The 23,907-nt window shown below is 43.0% G+C and overlaps 1 protein-coding gene across 6 annotated transcripts in view; it reads right to left on the reverse strand.

The window, feature by feature from the left end:
• The window catches only part of LOC311099146 (serine/threonine-protein kinase STK11-like), a 29,176-nt gene that overhangs the window by 3,207 nt on the left and 2,062 nt on the right, over window positions 1–23,907 (reverse strand). For 2 of the 6 annotated variants that reach the window (XM_084139809.1, XM_084139810.1), the window contains exons 2-10: window positions 21,506–22,495; window positions 16,740–16,823; window positions 13,627–13,716; window positions 11,951–12,083; window positions 11,094–11,230; window positions 10,604–10,731; window positions 6,359–6,416; window positions 4,547–4,740; window positions 1,202–1,411 (exon numbers count right to left, since the gene is read on the reverse strand). In XM_084139809.1, the coding sequence (XP_083995935.1) occupies window positions 1,224–1,411; window positions 4,547–4,740; window positions 6,359–6,416; window positions 10,604–10,731; window positions 11,094–11,230; window positions 11,951–12,083; window positions 13,627–13,716; window positions 16,740–16,823; window positions 21,506–21,789 (1,296 nt within the window). In that variant the 5' untranslated portion in view covers window positions 21,790–22,495 and the 3' untranslated portion in view covers window positions 1,202–1,223. Of the gene's footprint in view, window positions 1–1,186; window positions 1,412–4,546; window positions 4,741–6,358; window positions 6,417–10,603; window positions 10,732–11,093; window positions 11,231–11,950; window positions 12,084–13,626; window positions 13,717–16,739; window positions 16,824–21,505; window positions 22,496–23,907 lie in introns of all 6 variants that reach the window. The other 4 variants (XM_084139814.1, XM_084139812.1, XM_084139813.1 and 1 more) reach the window with 4 other exon arrangements.

The following is a 23,907-nucleotide window of genomic DNA, read 5'->3' on the forward strand; positions in this document are numbered from 1 at the left end:
GCGGATGGTGATCTTAGGCTTATGTGCGACTGCTCGGCCATGGAAACCCATTTCATGAAGCTCCCGACAAACAGTTCTTGCTGACGTATCTTTCAGAGGCAGTTTGGAACTCGGTAGTGAGTGTTGCAACCGAGGACAGACGAATCCAGTAATTTGAAGGGGTGTCCACATACTTTTGTATATATAGTGTAGATCACAGCCTGTCGTTTCCAATGGGAGAAAATGAATCATAGTGGGCAGAACAAGCAAGCGCTACCGAGATCCTATTGGTGCGTTCTAGCATGTATTTGCATATTTATGTTAGGGAACGCCTACTCTTTAGTGCACGTGTGCAATAACTCAATTCTCCCTTGCACTCCTAAAGAATGCCATTTTTACTTTGGTAAAGGGTAAAGTCTACAAAACTTAGACCACTCTGTTCGTAACAGATTCTAGTTTTGGAAACAGAAATCTGTATTGAGATAAAATGTTTCATCGATGACAAATTTTGCAGAATGTCGGCCAAAATTCATCTCGCGCAATCTTCTCCCACTGCCAGCCACTGGGCTTCCTTTCATCACCATATTTGGTAGTGAGTGGAAACGCAAACTGGATGCTTGACATTTATACATACGGTGAAATATCTGTCTCATTGTTCCATCTGTGCTGAAGCTTTGTTCCGTGTTGTGTTCTGCACTTAAAAGTGTCCGTGTGGAAACATGCGCTTAAAAAGGTTCCATGCAGTGAAGAAAAAAAGCTGATAAACATGTCATGTGTTAACGTGGTAACTTTGACAGACCTATTTTAAATTATAAAGTCAATCTTAATGTGACTTGAATTTAAAAGGATCAGCGCCTAGACTGGTGATAGAAATATGGTCGACAGACCACTGGTGGTGTAGGGTTTGCTGTCGCCGTTGTTCACACTCCACACTCACCCTTTGGCTAGGATAGCTGATTACTTCCCCGTTAGCACGTGATAGCTAGTGAGTGACGCACAAGCTAGGCCTATTTGAAACATCGCTATCACCTGGCAGCATTTACCCGCCAGATTCAGAAGAAAAGAAAAAGCTTGAAAACCCCATTCCAAGTTTCCCAGAAGTTCAGGGGGGAAAGAAACTTACATTGAACTTAAATATAATAGTTCCAGTAGTTTTTTCATGATTTTTTTTCATTCATTACAATAACCTTGCGACACACAAACTTACACACACCCTTCTCACCAGGTGGGTTGTTGAGGTGGGGTCATTGCTGTTTGCAGGTGGAGAACTTGCGTATCTTGCTGGCTGTGGAGACTCCTTTGCGGGAGGGATTGAATGAGGAGGAAGAACTGCGCTCTGGCTTGGCCTTGCTCCCGTTTACACACACAGGCTTGGCCTGGGCCCGGCTCAGATCCACCTCGGCCTCATCCAAGTCCTCCACTGGTACCTGCCCTGGAAGACAGAAAGAGAGAGGGAATATAGGCCGGTCAACACAGAACACAGTCACACACAAATACAGAGACGGAGAGACAAACACTATATTATGAACATCTGCAGCAACAATCACACCCCCACCTTCAGATAATCTACTGCTTTCATCATGTAGAAAGTTCATTTATAAAAACATGTTTTGAGAGAGACGAGACCTTTAGAATAAAACACTAAAATATCAAAGCAGATAAAGACTGGGGACTCAGAGAAAAGAACAAAAACATTGTCAAAAGAAAACCCCACAAGAAAATCCATTGAGTGACTGACTGCTTCATCAGATATCATCTATTGATCTTTCTGACCAGTCAGGTCAAAAGATCAAAGGCGATTGGGCCAGTGAGAGCAGATGGTAAGAAGAGACAACCAATCAGAGTGGTACTGGAGTTGTGTCTGCACAGTAGTACACCAAGTTATTTTTCTCCAATATATTTACAGATGCTAAATTAAGTGACATTATTAAAAAGGCCAAAGCTGTGTGCCAACTAATCAGTTTGAAATGTCACCTTATTTAAGGGGTGTTTAGCAGAGAGACAGAGATTGAAGCTCTGAGCTAATGTTATGAGTTATTGTTGACTGCTGAGTGTGTGTGTGTGGGAGAGTGGTGGCTGGAATCACCATTCATACTCCCACACTAAGCTATTATTAGATGCATTCACCCACTGCCATTCAAGCTCTCTGCGGCGCCATTGAAAATGTTTTTTTTGTAGGTCATCATGCTTCAAAAGCGACAAGGACTACTGCCGTTATGTTATCAGTCCCCTTGTTGCCAAGCAACACATTTATGAAAGAAGAGAAGTCTAGCTAACGAGTTCAGAATTCTGCATGGATGAGAGTCCCGTGTATCTCAGTTGGTAGAGCATGGCGCTTGCAACGCCAGGGTTGTGGGTTCGATTCCCACGGGGGACCAGTGTGAAAATGTATGCACTCACTACTAAGTCGCCCTGGATAAGAGCGTCTGCTAAATGACTAAAATGTCAAATGTTTAGGTCCTCGTAAGCCATTATAACCAACTGACTCAGCAAAATGAGTATTTATTGATTTTGAAGTGGAACAACTGTCGACAAAAATGTATACAGTGCAACAACTGAGAGAAAATGTTACATTTCCATTTGATCTGTTTTCCTGGAGCTATATAATTATAAAAAACACTTAACAGTCTAGACTGGTCACATCACCTAAAAGTGGAATACAGTATTAGAAGGACAACTGAATCCTGTGAAGACTGCAACACTCTTTCCCCAAGCCTTTTAATGGAACACACTAAACACTTCTGATCTTTCCCTCTGACTGTAATCTATCCTCCCTCCATCTGAACTCTCTGACTCAGAGCTCTCCCAGTCTTTCTAGTGCTCTCCACCAGACTGCATTCAGTAGACCTAGAACATACACCTACAGTTGAAGTCGGAAGTTTACATACACCTTAGCCAAATACATTTAAACTCAGTTTTTCACGATTCCTGACATTTAATCCTAGTAAAAATTCCCTGTCTTAGGTCAGTTAGGATCACCACTTTATTTTAAGAATATGAAATGTCAGAATAATAGTAGAGAGAATTAGTTATTTCAGCTTTACATTCCCAGTGGGTCAGTAGTTTACATACACTCAATTAGTATTCGGTAGCATTGTCTTTAAATTGTTTAACTTTGGTCAAATGTTTCGGGTAGCCTTCCACAAGCTTCCCACAATAAGTTGGGTGAATTTTGGCCCACCAGAGCTGGTGTAACTGAGTCAGGTTTGTAGGCCTCCTTGCTCGCACACGCTTTTTCAGTTCTGCCCACAAATTTTCTATAGGATTGAGGTCAGGGCTTTGTGATGGCCACTCCAATACCTTGACTTTGTTGTCCTTAAGCCATTTTGCCACAACTTTGGAAGTATGCTTGGGGTCATTGTCCATTTGGAAGGACCATTCGCGACCAAGCTTTAACTTCCTGAATATATCCACATACTTTTCCATCCTCATGATGCCATCTATTTTGTGAAGTGCACCAGTCCCTCCTGCAGCAAAGCACCCCCACAGCATGATGCTGACACCCCCGTGCTTCACGGTTGGGATGGTGTTCTTCGGCTTGCAAGTCCCCCCCTTTTTCCTCCAAACATAACGATGGTCATTATGGCCAAACAGTTCTATTTTTGTATCCTCAGACCAGAGGACATTTCTCCAAAAAGTACGATCTTTCTCCCCATGTGCAGTTGCAAACCATAGTCTGGCTTTTTTATGGCGGTTTTGGAGCAGTGGCTTCTTCCTTGCTGAGCGGCCTTTCAGGTTATGTCGATATAGGACTCGTTTTACTGTGGATATAGATATTTTGTACCCGTTTCCTCCAGCATCTTCACAAGGTCCTTTGCTGTTGTTCTGGGATTGATTTGCACTTTTCGCACCAAAGTACGTTCATCTCTAGGAGACAGAACGCGTCTCCTTCCTGAGCGGTATGACGGCTGCGTGGTCCCATGGTGTTTATACTTGCGTACTATTGTTTGTACAGATGAACGTGGTAAATTGCTCCCAAGGATGAACCAGACTTGTAGAGGTTCTGAGGTCTTGGCTGATTTATTTTGATTTTCCCATGATGTCAAGCAAAGAGACACTAAGTTTGAAGGTAGGCCTTGAAATACATCCACAGGTACACCTCCAATTGACTCAAATTATGTCAATTAGCCTATCAGAAGCTTCTAAAGCCATGACATCATTTTCTGGAATTTACCAAGCTGTTTAAAGGCTTAGTGTATGTAAACTTCTGACCCACTGGAATTGTGATACAGTGAATTATAAGTGAAATAATCTGTTTGTAAACAATTGTTGGAAAAATTACTTGTGTCATGCACAAAGTAGATGTCCTAACCGACTTGCCAAAACTATAGGGTGTTAACAAGAAATGTGTGGAGTGGTTGAAAAACGAGTTTTAATGACTCCAACCTAAGTGTATGTAAACTTCTGACTTCAACTGTACCTGGCACACTGAAGCCCTGTGTGTGTGTGTGTGTTTCTCTCTTTCGTTCTTCACTCATATTTTAATGTGTGTATGTGGGGTATGTCTCCCCCCCCATCGTGAAGTCCTGTGTGTGTGTGTTTATACAGTATTTCTCTCCGTGACTACCTGGCACGGTGAAGTCCTGAGTGTAGATGATGTCATCCTCCTGGTCATAGAACTCCTGGTCCTCCTCCTCAGTGTAGCCGTGCAGGTCCTCCAGGTAGGGCACCACCGTCATGCTGCGCCACACGTCCCGGCTCTCCGCGCTGGCTGGGATGGGCACCGGGGGCTCCGTTGGCGGGTGTTTTTTACGTACCCAGCTGAGGGGGGGGAGGAGAAGGGCAGGTAGGGGATATTGTATTAGTAGTTACTAAACTAGTCTTGGCACAAAATCTGACTTAGCCAGTTGGATAGCCTTATTCCGAGCCAATAGGCGGACCCACATAGTGCTTTGTATCATGACTGAAGTCAGTTTTCATAAGCCGACACTTAGCTACATTTTAATGCAACCCAACCAGATATGGAAACGGAGTGTGTATTTCAGTGCGTGACGAATGGGGTGGTAAATTTCTGCTTCCCTGCTTTTTTTTCTTCACGACACCGTGCTGCTATGAAGAGTTTAAATGAGGCACCATCAGAGACAGCTGTGGAGGGTCTTTCAGTAGGAGGGCTGCTGACGGGGTGATTAAGGTTCCCTTTTCCTTCCTCTCTCTCCCTCAAGTTCCTTTCTTTCCCTTTCGCTCACGCCCTCTTTTCTCTCGCTCTCATTCTCTCCACAAATTGCAGGAGGGTCAAGAACTCCTTTGTAGCAAGAGGATGCCTCTGTCATTAGTAACCATGGAAACGGAGTCTCATCACAGTCCTTGGAGCTCTTTTAGTCAAGAGGGTTAAAACCCAGAGAGAGTCCTCTACAAGTGCAGTATCCTTCTCCTCTAACACACAAAGGGAGAAAATGGATTTCAGCATGCTCTGAGCAGCTTCTCTCCTCTCCCTCTCTACTCTTCCTCCTCCCTCTCTATTATTCCTCTCCCTCTACTCTTCCTCTCTCTATTCTTCCTCTCCCCCTCTCTCTATTCTCCCCCTCTCTCTATTCTTCCTCCCCCTCCACCCCATCTCTACTCACTCTAATCCACTGACGTCATCGGAGCACCACATCAGTATCACAGAGCCTCAGAAATGGACAGCATGTGGAACTAATAATAAGATTAAGCCTATGATGGGACATGTTGCGGTATGGAAATGAAGGCTTTTCATGTCACAAAGGATAAGTCTACCATATGCACACGTCACAGGGTTGAAATACATTAAATGCATACCAATAAAAAACTAAATATGATTTTTCCGTTTCCAGTGTACCATTTCATTTCGAAGCAGCTAGACTGCACCACAAGGTGTGCTAAAATTCCTATTTTCTGAAGAAAAAAAACACACACACATATATAATCTGAAGTCTCCTCAAGGCAAAATCTCATTGTCTGAGATTGAAGGCAGCTGGTAGCACCTTAGGGTTCATAGTAGGGCACATGGTAATAGCTGGAACGAAATAGATGGAATTTTATCAAACGCATCATAAACATGGTTTCCATGTGTTAGATATCATTACATTCACTCCCTTCTAGTCATTATTATGAACATAAAGTGTTCCTCCCTCTGCCGCCTCACGTCTCAGTCGGTCTGTCCCTGATGCCGGAGGAGCAGTGGAACCAGAGAATCCCAACACATTCATTCTAATTCTCAGTGTGGAACACTAGAACAGTCTGATATTAACAGTGACAGACTTCACAGCATCGCTGAGGGCAAAGAGAGCACAGCCTTCTGTATGGACTGTGGCATGGTAAGGGTGACGTCCATTTCAGTTAAATCGAATCAGAAGATGAAAGGAATCGACGTAAAGACTTGTAAGGTCTATTTTCAACATGGATTACTTCAGTCACTTACTTGTGTTGCCTGATGTACTGTATGGAAAACCTCTTGACGGGATCATATTCAAGCATTCCTGGTCAAGACAAACAAGCAGAATGTAAGAACAGAGGAGCGGAGAAGAAAATAAGATAAAAGGGGGAAATAAAATCATTCTACAGAGGAAGAGAACACATTTCACTGTATACCACAAACTACCAACAATACAAATTTACATTTACATTTTAGTCATTTAGCAGACGCTCTTATCCAGAGCGACTTACATCAGCAATTAGGGTTAAGTGCCTTGCTTAAGGGCACATCGACAGATTTTTCACCTAGTCGGCTCGGGGATTAGAACCAGCGACCTTTCGGTTACTGGCACAACGCTCTTACCCACTAAGCTACCTGCCGCCCAAATACTATGACAAAATATCACTAGAGACTAGAGCATCATAAAATGCCACAAAAATGTGCACAATGCTGCAACAAAGAAACAATCCATGTGATAATCTAGATAACGGCAACACATTGATTAGCCTACACTAGGGCTGAATGGTGGGAACCTGGTTACCGAGATTTACCGCCCAAAACTACTCCCTTTTCCCGGGATAAATAACTGCGAGAAACCAGTAAATTATAATAAATTATTTATATGAACAGCATGGCGTGAAATGGAACTGTTAAATTATATGCAATGTCTAAATCTGGCTTCTCTACAGCCTCTACATGATGAATCAACGCTCAGGGTGGGGACAGACCATCTCAGTGTGGAGCGCAGTTCACAACGCATGTAGACCCATCTCATCATAGTCACTTACTTTCTTGTGACAGGTAGGCCTACATTTGCTGCAGCATAGCCATTAATATAACGACTGAAAGTGTGTCTAATTTAACGATCTCCATCTGGATTTCGGGGGTAACCTTGTTTTTTTTAATTGTTAAGATTCCCCCCAAATTGTTTTTGCAGCTGCTGAGTTTTACAACAGCCCATCACTCGAACATCGTTGCTTTAAAATCAGTGAATGCGATAGCACTCACTCACAGTCTCTCTCTCTCTCTCTCCATCAACTCCATTCAAATTGCATCCAAAATAGATTATCCTGTTCTAGATTGATAAACTGCAGTGCATTCGGAAAGTATTGAGACCCCTTCACTTTTTCCATATTGTTACGTTACAGCCTTATTTTAAAATTGATTAAATAAATAAAAATACTCAATCTACACACAACAACCCATGAGAACAAAGCGAACAGGTTTAGACATTTTTGCACATTTAAAATAAATAAAATATATATATATATATACACACACACCTTATTTACATAAGTATTCAGACCCTTCGCTATGAGACTCGCAATTTAGCTCAGGTGCATCCTGTTTCCATTGATCATCCTTGAGATGTTTCTACAACTTGATTGGAGTCTACCTGTGGTAAATTCAATTAATTGGACATGATTTGGAAAGGCACACACCTGTCTATATAAAGGTCCCACCATTCACAGTGCATGTCACAGCAAAAACCAAGCCATGAAGCCGAAGGAATTGTCCGTAGAGCGCCGTGACAGGATTGTGTCGAGGCACAGATCTGGAGAAGGGTACCAAAACATTTCTGCTGCATTAAAAGGTCCCCAAGAACACAGCAGACTTTGTGAAAATTAGTATGTGTCATTCTCAAAACTTTTGACCACGACTGTACACCCACACAGAGAGTGAGAGATCCTAGCCTACCTCTTTCAGGTAATACATTTAATGGAGTATTAGCCTTATATTTAGCTAATTAATGATGGGTTATGCATAATAAGCTTCTAACTTATAGCCTCCGTCTCTTGCGCAATATGCAAGCACCTGTTCTCCTATGGCCTGTCCTCAAAAAACGCTCCTTAGCTCTTGGATTCCCATGCAAGAAAAGCTAGACTAGAATAGCTTGCTGGACATTTCTTATACCAATAAGACTATTCGAAGAGGGACGCAAGCTCTTTTTTGCTGAACGTTAAATACAGCAGCCAATAGAACTCACGGGTAGTTTGAAAGAAGAGCGGACGCGTGATGGGTGTAGGCTATAGCAGTTATTTATTCAGACCCATAACCATTCAATCTATCTTCGTGAAGAGAAGCGAAAGCCTTCTGCATCTAATTCTAGTTCTATATTATTCAAGGATGTCATTAGAATGATTAAGATAAGGACGACAAAACATATTTTATTTAACTGTTGAAAGTGAGGAAGGAATGAAGCAACAATAGAAAGAGAAAGAACAGGTAGGCTAATAACATTAGGGGAAATATATGTGTCAGCCTACTAATTATACAAATAGGCCATATATTTCAAAATGTAAATCAAATTCGCTAGCCTATACTTGTAACTTTGTCGGACACATGTGCTGCACCAGAATCACATGTTCTCTCCAGGCTTCATCATGGTTTGAACAATGTGCATAATTCCAGTCCATTTAATACAGTATAATACAATACAGTAAAGATTAGCCTACTGGAGCTAGTTTCATTTATTTACCAAAGAGAGCATAGAGCTATCTATATCTATGGGCTTTTATGTTATTCCCTGTTGTGAGTAATGTGCAGTAGCCTATAACATATATGCATTTGATAACGGCACAATCATTTGGGCTTGGTCTCATTAAATGTCGTTAACGTAGGACTCATAAAATGTATTTAAATATATGGCTCATCAGGCTCAGGTAGCATCAGGTTTGAATTTTCATGCTGATCAAAGCTCTAATCAAATCCAGACATATTTATATGCTTTATAATGCTTTTGAATGACACTTCCGGTTTTGGCTGGAAATAACAGGTTACCTGGGAGAAAAGTCATTTATTCTCGGGATGGAACATTTCTAAAATACCGGGAAAATATTCAACCCTAGCCTACACTAAAGCAGTCTTCAAAAATTAATTTATCTTCATCAGTGCCACAGTGATGCAGCGCTTAGGGCAAGACTATGTTAATGCTTTCTACATTTGAAGTACGTAATGCGTGCTGATGGTATTCATGGGCGTGCTGAAGGACACCTTTTGTGCCAGGCAACAAGCTTATTTTAGAGACTGTAATTGCAGGCCGGCTCTCAGACCTGGGCTGCGTCACCACACACACACACACACACGAGCCTACACGTCACACACACACCTAACATACAAGCATGCTCACACACGTCAAGAGGAAGTGGACCGTTAGATAACGGCTCAGTCAATGACAGAGCTGCCTAAAGCAATATAAACTAGTTTTCTACAACTATTGATAACCTTTCATTGTAGATCAAGCATTGCTTCGACTACAAAGAAGTTTGACGATTAAAACGATTCCGTTCTGAATCTAGTCTCGTTCACAAGATGTGTGTGGGTCTTATTGGAAAGCTATGATGAAAGGGATGAAATAGACCTTACTGAACACCAATAAAAAAACTAAATATATGATTTCTCGGTTTCCAGTGTACCATTTCTAGTTTTTCATTTCGAGGCATCTAGACTGCACCACAAGGTGTCCTTATATTCCTATTTTTTGAAGAAAATATCTCCCTTTTATCACTGAAGTCCCCAAGGCCAAATCTCATTGTCTGTGGTTGTACTGTATGCCCACGCATAGTCACAACTTTAAGTGCAGGGCTGCACGCAGTGGAGCTAGTTTAGTGACTGCAGAGGTTTGGTGAATACATATCCGTCCTTTGCAGAGGCCATTTTAATAGTCCACTGCTGTTCCTATATCAATGGGAAAGTGTGCAGAAATATTTCAATAGTGTAGGTTATGGAGTATCGCATTATTCTGAACACACACTGTTCTCAGGGCAGAAGTAACTCTTCGCAGCAGGTTAGGATAATTAACGTGGCAGGTTAGGAGAATTAGGTTAAGAAAAGGGTTGTAATTTCTAGCTATAACCAGGCCTGCCCTGAGAACATCCTATGCTTCCACTAAAGCGATTCTGCATAGGTTACAGGCCTCCGATTCTGAGGAGACCGAGTCAACGTCATGATGCCATCTACTGGACAAGCTCAGACAATGCCACATGGCATTTCTCAGTATATTCCAGTTATTCCCCTGACTAACACACAAGGGTGGCCAAGTCCTGTCATGGATAAATAGCCGTGTACAGTCTTTTGTTCCAGCCCAGCACTAACATTAAAATAATCTTCCATTTAGACCATGAGTAGCTGCATCGGGTGCGTTAGAGTTGACCTGGAAGAAAGCTCTCCATGACCGGAGTAATCCAGTGCTGTGTAAAGTGATGAGCTAAATGAAGTCAGTGCAATCTTCATCATCATGGTCAACCTCACCTTGCAGTAGGTCTGACAGGGAGGGGCCACACTCCTCAGGAACACTGTAGTCTCCCTTCCCAATGTTCTCAAATAGCTTATAGATGTTGTCCCCTTCAAATGGATATAGACTCGTTGTAATGTTGTATCTATGGCAGGGAAAAGTGAAACAGGCAAGACATTACACACAATGAGTTCATTTGAGACTTCATATCTGAGGATTGTTATCTTACATGGACCACGAACTATGTATAACTAATTCTCATAATTATAACAGCAAAAACCATTCTAAGACTCCCTGCAACACAAAGGATGATGTTGAAATGAAGATGAACAGAATTGTAATCAAAGCGCTAATGACACTAGGCTGTTATCATTTGTCATTCTTTCAGATCAACCCAAAGTGTTAGTGGCTGGGGGAGGGGGTCAGAGAGGGGCTGGGGGAGGGGGTCAGAGAGGGGCTGGGGGTCATGGTCAGAAGGGCGTGGACAGTGCAATAGCCATTACGCACAGTGTGACACCTGCAGACCAGATGTCCACTTTGAACCCTGAAAACGTGTCCAGGCCGTTGGCGATCTCGGGGGGTTGAAACGCTGGAGAGCCCTGACTTGTACGACACGTGTCGTCCTTTGCAAACGGGTGCAGAGCCTGGCAGAGAGAGGGAAGAAAAAAAAGATATAATAATAAATATATAATAATATTAGAGCGTGAGCGAGGTAGGGAGAAAAAAAAGCTCACAATCAGCATGATCAATCAGAGAGAGGGAAGAATGCTATCTGCAAACTATAGTTAAGAACATGGACAGGCAACTGCCAAAATGAAGGAAACACCTATATAAATAGTGTCAATAGTGCGTTGGGTCACCACGATGCAGAACAGCTTCAATGTGCCTTGGCATAGATTCGTCAAGTGTCGAACTATATTGGAGGGATGCAACACCATTATGCCACAAGAAATTCCATAATTTGTTGTTTTGTTGATGGTGGTGGAAACGCCATCTCAGGTGCCGCTCTAGAATCTCCTATAACTGTTCAGTTGGGTTGAGATCTAGTGACGGAGATGGCCATGGCATATGGTTTACATGCTCATCAAACCATTCAGTGACCACTTGTGCCCTGTGGGGGCATTGTCATCCTGGAAGAAACCACTCATTAGGATAGAAATGAGTCACCATAGGTTGAAGGTAATCACTCAGAATGGCTGTGTCTTTATTGGTGTTTACCTTGCCCTCTAAGGGGTCGAGTGGACCTAAACCATGCCAGGAAAACCACACCATAACAGAGCTGCCAGAATCTTCATTTACTAAAGTGTTTACTTTATTTTGGCAGTTACCTGTATGTCCCTAACAATAGGTATTTGACCTCTCACCTCTGCCACACCCAGGTCAGAGATCTTGAGCGCGCCGTCAGTGGTCAGCAGCAGATTCCCTGGTTTAATGTCTTTGTGAACGATTCCCTGGCTGTGCAAATATTCAAGACCATCTAACAGCTGTAAAAAGTACCTGAGAGGGAAAGAGAGAGAGCGAGAGACACAGACAGCGAGAGAGAGAGAGCGAGCGACAGAGCGCGAGAGCGAGAGACAGACAGCGAGAGAGCGACAGAGAGCGCGACAGAGAGCGCGACAGAGAGAGCGACAGAGAGCGACAGAGAGCGACAGAGAGCGAGAGACACAGAGAGCGAGAGACACAGAGAGCGAGAGAGAGCGAGAGACCGCGAGAGAGAGAGACACAGAGAACGAGAGAGAGACACAGAGACAGCGAGAGAGAGAGACAGCGAGAGAGAGAGAGACAGACAGCGAGAGAGAGAGAGACAGACAGCGAGAGAGCGACAGAGAGAGCGACAGAGAGAGCGAGACACAGAGAGCGAGACACACAGAGAGCGAGAGACCGCGAGAGAGAGAGACACAGAGAACGAGAGAGAGACACAGAGACAGCGAGAGAGAGAGACAGCGAGAGAGACAGACAGCGAGAGAGAGAGAGAGACAGACAGCGAGACAGAGCGAGAGAGAGACAGCGAGAGAGAGAGAGAGAGCGAGAGAGAGAGAGAGAGAGAGACAGACAGCGAGAGAGAGAGACAGACAGCGAGAGAGAGAGACAGCGAGAGAGAGAGACAGACAGCGAGAGAGAGAGACAGACAGCGAGAGAGAGAGAGACAGACAGACAGCGAGAGAGAGAGAGAGAGACAGACAGCGACAGAGAGAGAGACAGCGACAGAGAGAGAGACAGCGACAGAGAGAGAGACAGCGACAGAGAGAGAGACAGCGCGAGAGAGAGCGAGAGAGACAGCGAGAGAGACAGCGAGAGAGACAGCGAGAGAGAGAGACAGACAGCGAGAGAGAGACAGCGAGACAGCGAGAGAGCGAGAAAGACAGCGAGAGAGAGAGACAGCGACAGAGAGAGAGACAGCGAGAGAGACAGCGAGAGAGACAGCGAGAGAGACAGCGAGAGAGACAGCGAGAGAGAGAGTGAGAGAGACACAGAGCGAGAGACACAGAGCGAGAGACACAGAGCGAGAGACACAGAGCGAGCGCAAGACAGACAGAGCGAGACAGAACGAGACACACTACATTAGGTCTACGGTGAATCCTAACTTGAGATCTGCGCATACTTTGCTATTTTGCATAAATCCCTCAACATAAGTGATTTACAAGACAAGTGTGAATTCAGCCATACATGACGTATCAATCCAAGAAATCCAATGTGTTTTATGTAAATCTGTGTAACTACTTTTACCCCAGGGTAACCTCCCTATCTGCACCAGTCATCTAACAGTTGGGGATTTGTCCATTGACCAGGTATTCTTGCAATGGAGAGCTTTGCAGTCCTGCTGGGTACTGGCCCTAAACTTAGTCTGGGAAGAAGCTCACACTAATAATAGCAGTGGGGCGAGAAAGAGAGAGAGCGAGGAGAGCAAGCGGGAGAAAATAGGAGAGATGGCGAGAGAAAGAGCTGGCATGAAAGACAAAACTGGGGAGAATTAGCAAAAGAGAGAGAGGGCGAGAGAAAGGATAGAGTGAGAGAGCTGGCAAGAAAGAAAGAAACTTACCCGTGAGCTTGAAATACTGGAAACCTTTTCTCTGGGACGCTGTCCAGCATTTCTTGCATCCCACATACGCAATACTCCATCACCATATACGTGAGACAGGGAGTCAAGGGAATACTCAAAACAACAGGGTAATGAGAAGCATTTCAACACTAAACAAACTGCTATATTAAAACAGCCATTAAAATACAGCAGAAAAGGAAATACATTTTCCTCGTACAGAATGCATTGAAAGTTACTGGCTCAGAGTGGGAAATCGACTAAATATGGCTCTTGTTTTGTTTGTTTAGTCGAGTTTCTCCAAGGCTTTAAGCAAGTAGCAATGCAAGTTATCTTGGAACAAAAAATATATATATAAAAAGGCAAAAACAAGATAGAGTTACGGCCATAAATATTGGCAGTTGGACCTTTGCAATGTTCTGGAGTGGCCAGTGAAGAGTCCAGATCTGAAAACAGCAGTTGGAGGATGACACCCTCAAACGTTGAATAATTAGAGCAGAGCAATTTGCTGCTAAAAAGTAGAAGAGTCAGTAGAAAGGTACAGCAAGCTCATTGACAGCTACAAGAAGCATTTGTTGGCAGTTACCTTGGCAAAAGGCTGTGCAACCAAGTACTATCTCTGGGGTGCCAATCATTTTGTCCATGCCATTTGTCTTTATTTTATCAATTAAAATGTTAAAAGTTTACAAAGAAAAAATTGGTTCTGCCATGTTGAAAATCCAATAACAAGGTGTGGTGAACTAAAGTTTTTTTTATTTAAAATGTCAACTTATTTTAGAATAGGGAATTATTAAAAGGTATATTTTGGGAATGAAGCACTTTATTTACTTCCCCAGAGCCAGATGAACTTGTGGATACCATTTTTATGTCTCTGCGTGCAGTCTGAAAGAAGTCGCTATCTAGCATTAGCTCAATTTCTAACTAGCATTAGAGCAATGACAAGGTCTATAAGACTTTGTCATTACGCTAACGCTAGTTAGCATTGGCTTGTGAAACTACCTCCAACTTCCTTAATATTGGATGCAGAGACATAAAAATGGTATCCATGAGTTCATCTCTGGGGAAGTAGATAATTCATTGCCAGAATCCCGAAGTATCCCTTTAAGAAAAGTGCAAGGGTGCCAATATATTTGGGCGCAACTGTATAATCGTTTGAGCTCATAATCAATGTGATATTATCTTAGCAAGAAAAGCTCTAGGTAGATATTGTAGGGGAAGAGAGAAGAGGGATGATACAGAATAGACTGACTGATGTGGTTGTCTCGCCTAGCTACCTAAAAGTAAGTCGCTCTGGATAAGAGCATCTGTTAAATGACCGCAGAGGGAGGGACGCACAGAGACAGAGACAGAGAGATAGAGTGAGGGAAAAAAGTATTTGATCCCCTGCTGATTTTGTACGTTTGCCCACTGACAAAGAAATGATCAGTCTATAATTTTAATGGTAGGTTTATTTGAACAGTGAGAGACAGAATAACAAAAAAATTCAGAAGAACACATGTCAAAAATGTTATAAATTGATTTGCATTTTAATGAGGGAAATAAGTATTTGACCCCCTCTCAATCAGAAAGATTTCTGGCTCCCAGGTGTCTTTTATACAGGTAACAAGCTGAGATTAGGAGAACACTCTTAAAGGGAGTGCTCCTAATCTCAGTTTGTTACCTGTATAAAAGACACCTGTCCACAGAAGCAATCAATCAGATTCCAAACTCTCCACCATGGCCAAGACCAAAGAGCTCTCCAAGGACGTCAGGGACAAGATTGTAGACCTACACAAGGCTGGAAATAGGCTACAAGACCATCGCCAAGCAGCTTGGTGAGAAGGTGACAACAGTTGGTGCGATTATTCGCAAATGGAAGAAACACAAAAGAACTGTCAATCTCCCTCGGCCTGGGGCTCCATGAAAGTTCTCACCTCGTGGAGTTGCAATGATCATGAGAACGGTGAGGAATCAGCCCAGAACTACACGGGAGGATCTTGTCAATGATCTCAAGGCAGCTGGGACCATAGTCACCAAGAAAACAATTGGTAACACACTACGCCGTGAAGGACTGAAATCCTGCAGCGCCCGCAAGGTCCTCATGCTCAAGAAAGCACATATACAGGCCCGTCTGAAGTTTGCCAATTAACATCTGAATGATTCAGAGGAGAACTGGGTGAAAGTGTTATGGTCAGATGAGACCAAAACCGAGCTCTTTGGCATCAACTCAACTCGCCGTGTTTGGAGGAGGAGGAATGCTGTCTATGATCCCAAGAACACCATCCCCACCGTCAAACATGGAGGTGTAAACATTATGCTTTGGGGGTGTTTTTCTGCTAAGGGGACAGGACAACTTCACTGCATCAAAGGGACGATGGACGGGGCCATGTAACGTCAAATCTTGGGTGAGAACCTCCTTCCCTCAGCCTGGGCATTGAAAATGCCAATGACCCAAAACACACGGCCAAGGCAACAAAGGAGTGTCTCAAGAAGAAGCACATTAAGGTCCTGGAGTGGCCTAGCCAGTCTCCAGACCTTAATCCCATAGAAAATATGTGGAGGGAGCTGAAGGTTCGAGTTGCCAAACGTCAGGCTCGAAACCTTAATGACTTGGAGAAGATCTGCAAAGAGGAGTGGGACAAAATCCCTCCTGAGATGTGTGCAAACCTGGTGGCCAACTACAAGAAACGTCTGACTGAAACGTTTTGCCACCAAGTACTAAGTCATGTTTTGCAGAGGGGTCAAATACTTATTTCCCTCATTAAAATGCAAATCAATTTATAACATTTTTGACATGCGTTTTTCTGGATTTTGTTGTTGTTATTCTGTCTTCAAATAAACCTACCATTAAAATGAAAGACTGATCATGTCTTTGTCAGTGGGCAAACGTACAAAATCAGCAGGGGATCAAATACATTTTCCCCTCACTGGAGAGAGAGAGAGAGACACACACATACTGCTAGGAGAGCCTGCACAGAGTCAAAGTTCACTTCAAAACAGAGGAAGTTCTCACATGACTAGACAATTCATAAGGAAATCTTGCCACCCTCATCAATTTGCAAACATTCCACACGCACAAGCTAATGTAGCTTAAAATGTATACCACACACACACACACACACTGGAAGAAATGATATATTTTCTGCTTCTCTTCATTGTACAACACATCCACCAAATGGATCACATTTTTGTGTTGGAGCCTCCGTAGCAGCTGGATCTCCCTGAAACACAAACAACAAATGAAACAATCCATCACAGGCATCACAACTAAACCATTGGTGAAAGAAATACAAAAAAAATATATCATTGTAAGATGAACAAAGTGTGACTTTACAGTCTTTTCCTAAATGTCACAAATCTGAAAAATAAATTAGAAAGGATACGGTGAATGAAGCATTAGGGTGGCTATAGCAGCAAGCTCAGTATAGCCACAGATCTGTGAACTGACCTTGGAAAATGAGCTTTAAAATCACCCCCCAGCACCACCATGACAAACCCACAGGAGACTCCACATTCATCTGAGAGCTGCTACAGAGTTGCCTGCCTGCCACTAATGAATACAACCACTGTATGAAGGGCGCGTGCACACACACTGCTGTGTGTATGTATGTTTTAGTCTAGATCACAGAGAACGTCCCCATAGCAGCCTGTTTTTTTTAAATGAATCCTCTATGTGTTTAAATTAACCATGCCATTCAAATGGGAAGGAAGGAAATCTCGGCTACATTTGAAAAGGTAATTTTCATGAGTACATTTTCTCCGCTTATGGTAATCTTACGTCTTGTAATAAGTTAATTAAGCCAGTGGTTCACTGCACAGCATCGGGATGCCTGCACTCTGCCCACCGTGTATTGAAGCACCATGTAGGGCAGGGATTCCCAAATGTTTTCCACTCGGGTCCCCCCTTCCAGCATTGGGGAACATCCCGCCCCCCCGCCCCGCGCCCCCCCCCGGGTCACATCTAATTCTATGGGCACAAGCACTGTTCATGACACAAACTGTTCACACCCATCTTGTTGGTGAAGATAATTTTTCAGGTTTAAAGCTTACTTCCTGCAATTCTTCACAAAGAAAATGTTGAAGTTTTAAAGCTAATGTCATGCAATTGTATACATTTTGCCATGTCTAATGTGTATTCATGTGATATTTGAGTGACTAAAAAAATTACAACAATATCTATGGGCTAAAAAACCTAAATAACAAAACGTCAGCTAACATGGGCTGAGTTGATGTGGACATTTCTGACAAGTTATAAATAGCTCTCTAAGGTCTGCAATGACTGACATGACAAGAGGAACTGATGATGCACTACCCACTTTCAAAATTGCACCTTGTGCATTCTACTATTAGAACTTTCAAGAGGAAGTTTAAAGCCTGACTGAGTTCCTTTAAAAAAATAATTTAAAAATAAAGCACACACCCTCTTTCTGTAGTGTAAACTGTCAAGTCTCTCACACAAAAGCTATACACTGAACTGTAGCTCAATCTGTACGGTGGGCGTTTATGTAATCTTAGCCTGCAGTCAGAGGCTGGCTCAGTCCTCTGCTACTACAACAACAAGTACTACTACAACAACAAGTACTACTACTACTACTACTACTACTTAAAAATGGACTAACCATTGCAAGAGAGAATGTATTGCACACATGCCATGGAGGACATTTCCAATGTCAGGGGGGAAAAACAGACTTTAGTCATACTAGTAAAGAGCAGCACTACCAATCGAAATGACTTCTTGTTTTGCTTTACCATCTGTGATGTAAATATAGGCCTATGTGTATCAGAATTGTGGTCACTTCACTTCCTAGTACTAAAAAGGCAATTGATAAACCTTTGCTGCATCATCTATCCCAGTCAAGGGTAAAAACATTCTGCATTCAACAAGAGTGAGCAGCACTGCTGTTTTCTAGGATAATACAGAAATCAGTGTCAGCATTTTGCTGTCTAAAGCACTGTGTCTGATGCATAGAGAGAGTATCTGCAGTGGATTCAATATCTCTCTGTGGGATGCTGTCCAGGAGGACGGAAACCTGCACTTTTACAATTTATCGACTGACTACACAAATAGCTTTGACATGGCTTCGGTTACATTCTACATCTGCCGGTGCTTTACCTTCTCTGTTAATTCATTATGATGACAAACTTGTTGAATTTTACCTGCTAGTCGTCCAATGAAATCACTCAATGAACACACCTCCACATCTCCCCCGCTCAGGAGTTCTAGCCCAGTGGGATGTGCGTGTGGCATTCCAAACCAGGGCTCGTCATTCCGGAGGCGTTGCCCAAGCAACAGGAGTGGTCATTGCGCAATGCCAGAGTGTGAGTGTGCCTATCCCCGTGGCAACACGGGGCAGCGTAAGTAGGAAGTGTTTGGCAGACCGGAATGCTAAGCGATGGCTGCTGTGAGTGTAGAGAGAGGAGAGGGGCTCAGGGTAGTACTGCTATGGCATCCAGGGCCTTATAAGGCTAGGGATGGCTCTCACACAGGCTCAAACCCATAGGATAGGGCCCACCTAGACAGACATGCGCAAATGCACTAGTCTGTTCCCACCAAAACAGTGTGAGAAACTCAGGCATGTATACTACACAACAGCACACATCCTGACACATAGGAGGACCCTTAGTATCAGGCCAAGCCTTGTTTAGATAAATAGAGGGTGTGAGTACGATGCCAGACAGAACATTACATTCCCCATAACACCGGCGGTGGGTAGCCTAGACAACACTAACATAAGCAAGTCAGTGTAATCACATTCAAAAAAGAGGCTAAAAGAAATCAGACCAGAACTTGCAACCCAAACCAAGAAAACGTGCACTGTTACAGCGAAGGTGTTCTACAAAAAGCCTTGAATATCTACTGAGACCCTGCGAGTTACAGTAAAGCAACCTAAACTGAATTGCTCCTGCATCTCTCTAAACACTTTCCCTCCGTGGGAAATCATGACAGTTTATTAAATAACCTCCATTGTGTGATTAAAACCTTGGCTGTCCCTGCGAAAGGGAGGATGACAAGGAAAACAATTTATAGAAAGAAAGAGACTGAGGAGAGAGAGAGAATATGAAAAGTCTATTCCGTTGGAACTTTTGTAAGTGTAATGTTTGTTTATTTCACTTTTGTTTATTATCCATTTCACTTGCTTTCGCAATGTTAACATACAGTTGAAGTCGGAAGTTTACATACACCTTAGCCAAATACATTTAAACTCAGTTTTTCACTATTCCTGACATTTAATCCTAGTAAGAATTCCCTGTCTTAGGTCAGTTAGGATCACCACTTTACTATTATTCTGACATTTCACATTCTTAAAATAGAGAGAATGATTTCTTTCATCACAATCCCAGTGGGTCAGAAGTGTACATACACTGAATTAGTATTTGGTAGCATTGCCTTTAAATTGTTTAACTTGCTTCAATATATCCACATATTTTCCTTCCTCATGATTCCATCTATTTTGTGAAGTGCACCAGACCCTCCTGCAGCAAAGCACCCCCACAGCATGATGCTGCCACCCCCGTGCTTACGTTGGAATGGTGTTCTTTGGCTTGCGTACTATTGTTTGCACAGATGAACGTGGTACCTTCAGGCGTTTGGAAATTGCTCCCAAGGATGAACCAGACTTGTGGAGGTCTACAATGTATTTTCTGAGGTCTTGGCTGATTTCTTTTGATTTTCCCATGATGTCAAGCAAAGAGACACTAAGTTTGAAGGTAGGCCTTGAAATACATCCACAGGTACACCTCCAATTGACTCAAATTATGTCAATTAGCCTATCAGAAGCTTCTAAAGCCATGACATCATTTTCTGGAATTTTCCAAGCTGTTTAAAGGCACAGTCAACTTAGTGTATGTAAACTTCTGACCCACTGGAATTGCGATACAGTGAATTATAAGTGAAATAATCTGTTTGTAAACAATTGTTGGAAAAATTACTTGTGGCATGCACAAAGTAGATGTCCTAACCGACTTGCCAAAACTATAGTTTGTTAACAAGAAATTTGTGGAGTGGTTGAAAAACGAGTTTTAATGACTCCAACCTAAGTGTATGTAAACTTCCGACTTCAACTGTATGTTTCCCATGCCAATAAAGCCCTTTGAGTTTAACTGGGAGAGCGAAAGAGAGAAATAAACAGTCTCCATAAGAGAGTGTGGCTCTGGGTCATCCACGTGACAGATTCAAATGATCATTATGATACTCTGAATAAAATCAGTGGAGGGCTGAGGGGTAAGCCTATAACAGAGCCATATATTTAAATACATGGCTCTGGCCTATACTGTAAGAATGACATGAAGACCAATATGAATGAGCAACGTGTGAGTTTGGATCAACAAAAAACAAACATGAGACGAGTGAACAGTAATGGAGAACATGACTGTGTTTCCATCATGGGAAGAGAGGTTGCACTGACGCAGGCCTGTAAATCTTCAACTACGGCGCTACCATATAGGGAGAAGAGGAGAGGGATGCATTGGAAGAGGAGAGGGATGCATTGGAAGAGGAGAGGGATGCATTGGAAGAGGAGAGGGATGCATTGGAAGAGGAGAGTGAAATGCAAACAAAGATCCAAAGTGTTGCTGTTAACTTTAAACGGGGGGGAGAAGATAGTCAATCATATGTAGGGAAAACGGTTCATGAGACACTGTAGGCGTGAATACAGTAGTATTAAGATAAATCAGAAAGACACACAATCTAAAGCGTTACACCCTGACAATCATCCTATAGCAGTGACATTAGTTGTTAAACAATTGTGCTTGACGATGCATGACCAAGAGTGTAAATCAGAGGGAAGGAGAGAGCGAGTAAGAAAGAGTGACAAATCACACAGAGACACGAGAGAGAGAAACCCACCACATCACACGCTCCCCCCTCAGTCTCTCCCTCCCTCCCTAAAACCCCACTACTTACTTCTTCACGTTGGCCTCTCCGTTGGGGATCCTCCGGAGCTTCTTCTTCTTGAGGATCTTGACGGCCCTGCGACACAGCGTGTCAGAGTCCAGCATCTCCTTCACCTTACCGTAGGAGCCCTCCCCCAGCAGGTCGCCCATCAGGTACTTCCCGATCAGCTTGGCCCTCTTCCTGCGCGGCTGGTAGATCACCTCTGTGGAGTCGATGCGGTGGATGAACGTGTCCATGCCCATCAGCTCATTCTCAGTCAGATAGTCCAGGTGCTGCAGCTCTCCGACACTCATGGTTAAATCAACTTAGTTACGGCTTAGTTACTGTAGTGTTCTCCAGAAAGTCCAATATAGTGCTGTGACCTTAAGCCTTTGGCCTGGGCTGTGTATGCTGGTGGCTCAGGGATACAGTTCAATTAGAAAACACTAAGTGACATGGGAGGTGTAGCCAGGAACGGGCATTGAGAGAAACCGTTTACGTTGTAATAGAGTAGGTCTGTAAACATAAAGGGGTTCGTTTCGGTTTGTGGGAAGAAGCTGTAGGCTAGCTGTAACGGTTTCCAGAGTGGTGTGGGGTAGTTAACTAAGACCCAGCAAGGCCAAGGTCCAGGGTGAAAAGATTTGTGGAGAGTTCAGGCAGTGTGACAGGTGCTACTGAGCAGAGAGCGGGACGTCTGGTTAAGTTTACATTCCGCTGCATAGTTCCATGTCACCTCCATCTGTGATCTGATATGAGCTGGCGACAGGCTGAGGGTGAGGTAACCGGTTCTGTTTCAAAGCCAAGCGAAGCATGTCGGCCATAGGACCTTGTAGCGATCCATGGTCACCATTGGTTTGCCTTGATCTAAGTGCAGATGCAATAAATACTCAAACACACACCAAAATGAGTTATTTCAGTCTTTAGTATCTTTATGCTCTGGGTCCTAGATTTATTGTCGGCTCTTCTAGTCAGTCCACTAGTCTTTCCCAGTTGGCAACTCAAGATACTGCTCCAGGGAACCTGTGTGGACAAAATGTAGCTAATCAACAGTCAAATCTTTCAGCAATCAAGGGATATTAGCTACAGGTCCACAAGGCTGGCTATGCATTTTAGGCTACTTCTGGTCTGCTGTCAAAATACTAAAACCATGAGATCTGCATTTCAGAACGCAAGCAAACAAAGACAAATCGAGAATGACAGCCGAGCTGTTGTTGCACGACTCAGTCAGTGAATGCAACCAAGCGGAGTTAGTTAACGTTAGCTAGCTAGCCTCAGGTATTTTGCCGTTTTCCGATTGTTGTTTCAGTAGCTAGCTACCTTCCTCAACTCACTGTAGCTAGTCCTCAACTCACTGTAGCTAGTTACCAGCTAACATGTTTTTGACACCTCAACTTTAGGGTGGTAAAATTGGTTTTATATTGGATATTCGGTTATCTCTTGTCAATAGCTATTGAACCAAGCATGCAATGAATATGATATTTCTGAGTCGGGGATTGATGGAGAACAATCCACACCCAAAAATATTGCGGACACTTTCAGATTTTAATACTGAACAGCTCTTACACAAAGTGTGCCATGACTATGAACATGATATATTCTGAATTGGGGAGAATGGACAGTTTTATTTTATCTTCAGGCTTTCAATCTTCAATTTGGAGGCGAAAGAAACACACACCTTTTTAGGGACATGCTGGCTAACGGAGTAGAATACTTGAAAAAGAAAAGGAGAGCCACACACTCTAGGAGCTCAGATGTTATAATTTAATAACCTAATAACCAACATTTCGACAGACAAGCTGTCAACCCTGATGAAGACAGCTTGCCTGTCGAAACGTTGGTTATTCGGTTATTAAATTGTTGCATCTGAGCTCCTAGAGTGTGTGGCTCTCCTTTTCTTTTTCAATCTTCAATAGCAAAATAAAAAATAGCAAATATCCCCCACACAAAAAAAAAGCTGTGGATTTTTGACCATCCTTCCCTGCTTCAGAATATATCATTATCAAAAAAAATTTAAACGTTTTTTATTTCACCTTTATTTAACCAGGTAGGCCAGTTGAGAACAAGTTCTCATTTACAACTGCGACCTGGCCAAGATAAAGCAAAGCAGTGCGATAACAAGAACAACACAGAGTTACATATGGGATAAACAAAAACGTACAGTCAATAACACAATAGAAAAATAGAAAATCTATATACAGTGTGTGCAAATGTAGTAAGTTGTGGAGGTAAGGCAATAAATAGGCCATAGTGCAAAATAATGACAATTTAGTATTAACACTGGAGTGAGATGTGCAGAAGATGATGTGCAAATAGAGATACTGGGGTGCAAATGAGCAAAATAAATAACAATATGGGGATGAGGTAGTTGGGTGGGCTAATTATAAATGGCCTGTGTACAGGTGCAGTGATTGGTAAGCTGCTCTGACAACTGA

The sequence above is a fragment of the Coregonus lavaretus genome (assembly GCF_964263955.1).
Source record: "Coregonus lavaretus genome assembly, chromosome: 23".
NCBI lineage: Eukaryota > Metazoa > Chordata > Actinopteri > Salmoniformes > Salmonidae > Coregonus > Coregonus lavaretus.